At 37.2% G+C, this 7,674-nt stretch overlaps 1 protein-coding gene across 3 annotated transcripts in view; it reads left to right on the forward strand.

Annotated features, from left to right (window-relative positions):
- Positions 1-7,674, forward strand: part of ZNF292 (zinc finger protein 292) — an 86,872-nt gene that overhangs the window by 67,651 nt on the left and 11,547 nt on the right. For all 3 annotated transcript variants that reach the window (XM_019929391.3, XM_073789403.1, XM_073789404.1), the window contains 2 exons: positions 177-313; positions 2,569-2,710. In XM_019929391.3, coding sequence (XP_019784950.1) covers positions 177-313; positions 2,569-2,710 — 279 coding nt within the window. The remainder of the gene's footprint in view (positions 1-176; positions 314-2,568; positions 2,711-7,674) is intronic.

Here is a 7,674-nt window from a genome sequence, read left to right on the forward strand (position 1 = left end):
TTATTTCTTTAAACAGCAGGCTAGTCATGACAAACTGTGAATTGATAGTGTATGAGTTAATGAGGTTTTACTGATGAAAATGATCTGTAAATATCTAATAAAAATTATAAAGTGTATTACTGTATATTCTAACATAAAACCATTTTATGGCATATTTCTATATCCTTTCCCTGTAGATTTCAGAAGTTGATTGCAAAGATGCCCTAGAAATGATCTGTAACTTAGAATCTGAGGGTGATGAAAAAAATGCTCTTGTCTTATGTACTGCATTTTTATCACGTCAGCTTCAACAAGGAGATATGTACTGTGCTTGGTGAGTTGATTTTATTTTGAAAGGAGAAGTTTGTTCAATAAGATTACAGGATAGGTTGTGCAGATAGCTTAAGAACATATTTTTTAAAATCTTTTTAGTGTTACAAAGACAAAAAGCTTATTTTCAGATATTATATGCTGTGCAAACTGATTATCAAGTAGTTCATATTATAACTTTAAAAACTTTATGTTAAGGACCACACAACTCCTTAGTATACCAGCAATGATCAATTATGATTAATTTTTAAATGTTGGAAGATGAAAGAAGGGCTTATGTCTAATGCCACAATAAAAATTTTTTCAGATATGTAATCAACCTCTGATTTAATTTGTATATTTTTGCTCTGCATATTGCAGACTTTTTTACTACATAACTAGCTGCTAGTCATTTATGTATAGAAATATAGTTCATTTCTGTGAGGTATCATTCTACTTCACTAACTTCATGGTACATTTCCTAGTGGGCAAACCTGTTATATATAATCCTTTGGGAGGATACAGCTAACAGAGATGATGACTTCAGTTAACTCAAAAAACTTAAGATCAACTGTCTTAAGTTAGTGTTAGCTAAAACTGACAATTTATCTGGTCAGTCGACAGCATTATTAGTCTTCAGTGTTGTGTTGGTATTGTGGAAAAACAAAAGAAAATTTAGTTTACAACGTTCTGATATTTAAGGATATTTACCAAGTGACACACGTCATATAAGTGAATATAGAACAGGCAAGCTAAATAAATGGTTGTATAATCAAAAAGACTAAAGTTTATAATTGTAAAGGTTTTCTGAACAGTTGAGCTCAGTTATGAAGGAAAAATTGTATATGCAATACAGAGAAGATTGATATAAAAGGCCGGTAGAAGGATTCTGAAGGGAGAATAAATAACATGTATTTATTGAGGACAAGTAGGTTTTCTATATAACAAATATTAATGATGACTAAGAAATTAATGTGTTATATTGGTTTACAAAAGGCATCAAAGTCTGGGTTTTATATGAAAAGCAAAAGCAGTCTATTAAAAGCCCTTAGTAGAAGGGGGCAAAATAGAAGTTTATGTTCAAGAAACACTGTTTAAGACTAACAGTTGAGAATGGATTGGAGCCTGAACAATGAGGGCGAGTTGGGGGTAGGAAGTGGCCATACAGGGAATTGAGCTGAGATAGGAAAATCAACTAGAAAGCCAGTAAATAGTCCAGCTGGGAAGTTACGAAGTTTTCCTGTGGATGTGGGGTGGGGTGAGAGAAATGTTGAAGATAACAGTCTTGAGGATAGTAAAAAGCAGAGGCTGATAGATAGGGTCAATGATAATGATGCATTAAATTAGAAGAAGGGTGAACTGGAAAGAATGTTAATCATCTTTTTCATATATTGAGTTTCAGGTTTCAAAAGAGATCAAAGTGGGGAGGTCTTATAAAGAACTAGAAAGGTGGAAGTGGTCAAGACTGGAGAGAGATTTTTGAAGTCCTCAATATGAAGGTTAAAATCCAGTAAATGAGCAAGTTATTCAGGTGGATGGTGAAAAGGGCACAGTTGCTAGGAGTGGAATCTGAGGAACTAATAGGAAAGGCCTGTATGGAAGAGAATACTTGAGAGGGGAAGTTGAAGCCAGGAAGAAGATTTTTGTGGAAGTTAACTATGGAGGACAGAAGAGAAATAGGACAATAGGTAAAAGGGAGGAAAATTCATCAGTTCAGTAGGATTACTTTCTAAGAAAATACAGTGTAATTGCATTTGAAATAAATTTCAAAGTTTATTTTTCAAAGTTTCTTTTATTTTTTCACTGCTGTGGCACAGATTAGTTATTTTCTTCTGGGTTCTGTGTCATCCTTGATTCTTAACATTATCTAATAATTTAAATTTAAGTTAGAAGATAAAAATTAAATGCTTTTTAAAAATCATTATGCCATTGAAGCTTTTTATATATACACACACATTTTGCACTTTCTTATTGCTTTAAAGTTCAGATGTGGCCCAAAGTTACCATTTGTATAACTTGTTTAAATGTCAGATGCTTTCCTAGTAAAAGGTAGTGAGTGCTTCTCTGAGATTCAGAAATCTTAATCAGTAAAATAAGTCATATCTTGATTTTTATTTAATAAGTCTTTAGAAATTGAGATTTTTTTTCTTTTAAACCTCATTCCACATATAGAATTGGAATCTGTAACCAGTTTTAATTTCACATGTAATTACGAGCCTGACATGTTCATGATTTTACGTGATAGCTCCAGCTTACTTTTTTACTTCTTTTTTTTTTAAGGGAACTCACTCTCTTTTGGAGTAAATTACAGCAAAGAGTAGAACCATCTATACAAGTGTACCTAGAAAGATGTCGTCAACTTTCTTTGTTAACCAAGACGGTATATCACATTTTCTTCCTGATTAAAGTTATTAATTCAGAGGTAAGAACGATCAAGGTATCTTATCTTAATTTCAAATATATAAATTACCTTTAATAAAAGACTTTATTATTTTGGCACCTCTTCCAGTGATTTTTGTTTATTTCATTTAGTGCTTTGAACATTGATTTTCTTATTAGTCCTTGATGATACTTGATACAGAGAAACTTAAAAATGCAAATGAGAGCCAGGGGCTTGCTCTTAGCCTGGAGAAAAGCAATATACATAATACTTGCATTTTATCATTCCACAATTTTTACTGCTAGGTGTTATACTATTTTGATAATTGGCTCTACAGAAATTTAGAAAGTGTAAAGAGAAATATAGAGATAGCTTCCTTTGCTAGCAGTCTGGCAGATTACGGTATCTAAAAATCCTTCTTCTACAAAAGACCCAAAAATACTTGATAAAATAAAACAAACATTGTTCTTAATGTATAGCAGCTGAGATTGCAAGAATATTGGGGAAATCCCTAGGCTCAAAAAGAAGAGAAACCTAAAAACTGGAGTAGAAATTTGAGCTGATGCTAGGGTTCTCCTACCCTGGTGAGGATTGGGGTATGTTACTAAGGGGTTTGAGTTTTTATATCCACACAGGGATAAGACAAGAGATGGGATCTTGGGCCCTTTCAAGTTGGGGATTTAGAACTGAATTCTGTGCTCCCCTCCTTCCCTCCACCAACTTTTGAAATACTATGATTTCATTGAAAAGTGGACTAGAAAAATATTATACTGTGTAACACAGGTGATGATAGGGAACCATGTGCATGTCCGACTGGACTGTGGGTCAGAGGAGGGAAATGTTTTCCCTAATAAATTGTAACCATAGGTCTGCCCTCACACGATTTGGGGTCCACATTTACCCTGTCGTATAACCAGGAATCCCCACACCAGGTGAGTGTCAGAGAGGAAGACCTTTTCCTCTCCCTTTTCTTCTTAGTTATGTTGGCTGATCTAAGAATTAAACTGACAGAGGACAGATTAACAAGAGAAGATCAGGCAAAAGTTTAATAACATGTATACATGGGAGAGACCCAGGAAAACTGAGTAACTCGTCAAAATGGCCGAAACTCTCACCTTAAATACCATCTTCAGCTAAAGACAAGAGGATGTTGGGTGTAGTGGTTTAGGGCTTCAGAGGGGAGGAAGGCAATTCACATGAAGATGGAAAAGCAGTGTTTGGTAAACCAGTGGTGTGCCGGGCCATGCAGAGACTATCAGACATGGTGGACTCTGATCTCCAGGCCCTGCAGAGTTTCTCCCCACCACCCCTAGCCCATATTCTTTGCAGAGATCTCTGGTGACAGCTCTATTCCAGAACAGGCCCTCTGTCTAAATTCTTTTAGGCAGTAACAAGTAGGGGTGGCGGGTAACAGGAAGAACTTCCTTAGTCTTCTGTTTCTTAAAAGTAATCAGCCTAACATAATCCTCAGGTCAAAGAGACACATTTGGTGGTGACAGATTTTGCTCCCTTACATAAGTAGTATTTAAGAAGGTAAGGATGGAGTCCTGGGCTGGTAATGCCTGGGATCCCTGGCAGAAGCAAATGAAGAACTGCTTTGGAGGGACATACCTTCAGTACAGGATTCTTAGATAAAACCCTTCTTAAGATGGGTTCACCATCAAGATTTACAAAACAGAGAACAGTCTGCCATGAGGGAATTTTAGAAGAGAGAACTAACAATAGCGTTAAACATACAAGGATAAAAACGATAAATTACATATATTTAAAGACATAAATAAGTTAACCATCAAGCTCTATTAAACATATGAAACAGTCTGACATGAATGAATTTCAGTAGACAGAATGATAGAATTATTTGCCTAATACTTTAAATAATACAGTTATCAGATAAATTATAAAATACATATATTTAAAGATATAAAATAAGGGATTGAAGTATGAGAGGTCCTATAAAAATGACCAAGCAGATTTTAAAAAGAGTCAAAAGAACTTTTAGAAATACAAAAACATAGTCGTAGAAATGAAAACACTTAATAGTTGGATTAAACAGTAGATTAGACACAATTCAAAAGGGAAGTGATGAGCAGAGATTGCGTAAGTGTTTCCATTTATCTATTAGCAAAAATCAGAATCCAACTTTTACAAAATTAATTTTTCTTATAGTAACCCTTGTAGGATGCACTTGGTTTCCCCTTTAAATGTACACGGAAGTCACTTTCCAAAGTTGCTAGCACTGCATGGAATGGTATGCCAGACAGGTCTTAGGAATCCTTGAAAACCGGGATGTAATATGATAAGTATTTTTAATTAATGTATAATTTTGTTTTTGAAAGTAGAAACCAAAAGACATTCTTATTCTTTTTAAAAAATATCTTTTAAGATTTATAGCTGGTCAGTAAATCTTATATGTATCTTTGCTATTCTTCTCCTGAAATAATTTCTCTTCATTTTCAGGAGTAAAGAACAGGACTGAGTCCTTCTGCTTTCCAGTTTTTATCAACCTTAACTCATCCTACTTTTTCATTTTACATGTCGTAGCGCTGCAGTTAAAAAATAAACTTAACAATAAGTTGCTATGTAATTTTAAAATATAGGTTGTGCCACTACTTTATATCTAACTTAAAGAGCATCATGGCAAAGTAGATGGAACTTGAAACTAGAAGCCAGACAAACTGGGTATAAATCTTGACTTGTTGACCACCTGGTAACCTTAATCACTTTGGATTTCATTTCTTAATCCGTGGAATTGAGGAGGTTAGGTAACAGGGACTCTCCTCCCTCAACCTTACATCCTGCTCACAAGGACACCTTGTTGGAGAGGGAGGAAAAATCTTGGACAAGAGCTACACTGTCCATTATGGTAGCCATCAGACACTTAAGGCTAGTTAATCTAAGTAAAATATAAAATTCCGTTTTTCCGTTACAGTAGCCACATTGTAGGTGCTCAGTAGCTCCATGTGACTACTGGCTACCATACTGAACAGCACAGATAAAGAACATGTCCATCACTGCAGACAGTTCTGTTGAGTAGTGCTTTTCTAGAGAGACTTTGGGCTCAGAAGTAAAGCACATAAAAAAGCACTTAAAGTGTGAATAGCTTGGGAAAGTTGTCCAGGGGAGCAGGATAATGTGCAGTGTGGTAATTGCTCTGCCCCAAAATCTTGTTTCCCATTGCATAAAATGTCTCCCTTTGTTTTTATTTTCTGAAATCTGACCAAACAGAGGTTTTATCTTAAAAGTAGAATCATAGATGATTATTGTTTTAGGACTATGAAAGAGACCTTAAAGTTATGTTGTAGTGACTGCGTTCTAGTGTAACTCCTCATTTTTTTACATGATGAAATTTAGCCTCAAGGTTGATGATTTGGGTTAACTGGTGCCCCCCCTTTTCTCCCCAAAACTCCAGGAGTTGTTGAAAATTATTGCCCAGCTGCTCACATATTACCTAAAATAATTGTTTCCTTCTTAAACTCTATTTGAGATTTGCAAAGGAAATGGAGCAGATAGCTTGGTTCATCATTTTATTTATGCTTTTTCCTAGACCCCTGAAGTCCGAGTGTTGAAAAATATAGCCCTGCCCTTAAGGATCTCATATCTGTTGATGGAGACACACTAACAGTTGCAGTGTAATATGGGTCTTTCAAATATAGAGGGATATCAAGACTCCTGAGAGGGAGAGCACATTGCTGAGCATAGTGCCTGGTGTAAAGTAGGTGCTGATTGAATAAAAGAAGAGGGCCCTCTAACCCACTGGTCTGTTTAGACTCTCAGATAGTGATGGCCAAACAAAGCTGGAGAGGGAGAGTGTTCCTAGTAACAGAAAAAGAATGAAAGGTAGTGTAAAGAAAATACTGTTTTCTCCTCTATTCACTACTCACTGAATACTTCCTGATGACCAAGTGTGTGGAGATTTTTTCCATACCAGGTAATCCTCTGATTCTCCAGACCCCAGCTGGGTGTTGTACAATTTAACTCAATTCTGACACTGTTCACCTAGAGATAGCATAGAATCCGTAGGTTAAGGGCTCAGTCTTATAAGACTGCCCTCCTCCCCCAACATCGGCTACCAGTCTTGAATCCAGGGTGTCACCTGTGCTTCTGACCAACTGGCTATAAATCAGAGGTTTCTACAACTTTCTGGTCAGATTTCATTAATTTACTAGAGTGGCTCACAAGAACTCAGGAAGACAGTTTACCAGCTAGATTACTGGTGTATTTTGAAAGGATTCAACTCAGGAAAAGCCAGATGGTAGAGATGTACAGGGCAAGGTATGGGGGAGAGAGTGAGCTACTCTCCCCCACCTCTACTTGTTCACAAACCCAGAAGCTCCCTGAACCGAGTTCTTTTTTGTTTGTTTGTTTGTTTTTGTTTTGTTGTTTTGTTTTTCGCGGTACGCGGGCCTGTCACTGTTGTGGCCTTTCCCGTTGCGGAGCACAGGCTCCAGACGCGCAGGCTCAGCAGCCATGGCTCACGGGCCCAGCTGCTCCGCGGCATGTGGGATCTTCCCGGACCGGGGCACGAACCCGCATCCCCTGCATCGGCAGGCGGACTCTCAACCACTGCGCCACCAGGGTAGCCCCTGCACCGACTTCTTTATGGGCTTTTATGGAGGCTTCTTTGGCCATTAGTAATAGATTCAGCCTCCATCCTCTCTCTCCTCCTTGGAGGGGAGGGGGACTGAAAGTTTCAACCCTCTGATCACAGGTTGGTTCCCCTGACAGCCCCCAGCCTGTGGTTATCTAGGGGCTTTCAGAAATCATCTCATTAATAAACTCCAGTGTGATCGAAAAGGCCTTATTATAAATAACCAAAAAACACTCACTTCACCTATTTCAAAAGCTGGGAACAAAAGATGCCCCAATAGCTGTTATTACTTAGGAAATTACAAAGGTTTTAGGAGCCATGTGGGAACTGGGGGGGGGGGAGACCAAAATATATATTTCTTAGCAGTATATTACAATATCACAAGTTGTATCAAGACATGAGAGAATGGCGTAGTTGG

The sequence above is a fragment of the Tursiops truncatus genome, chromosome 12, assembly GCF_011762595.2.
Source record: "Tursiops truncatus isolate mTurTru1 chromosome 12, mTurTru1.mat.Y, whole genome shotgun sequence".
Taxonomy (NCBI): Eukaryota; Metazoa; Chordata; class Mammalia; order Artiodactyla; family Delphinidae; genus Tursiops; species Tursiops truncatus.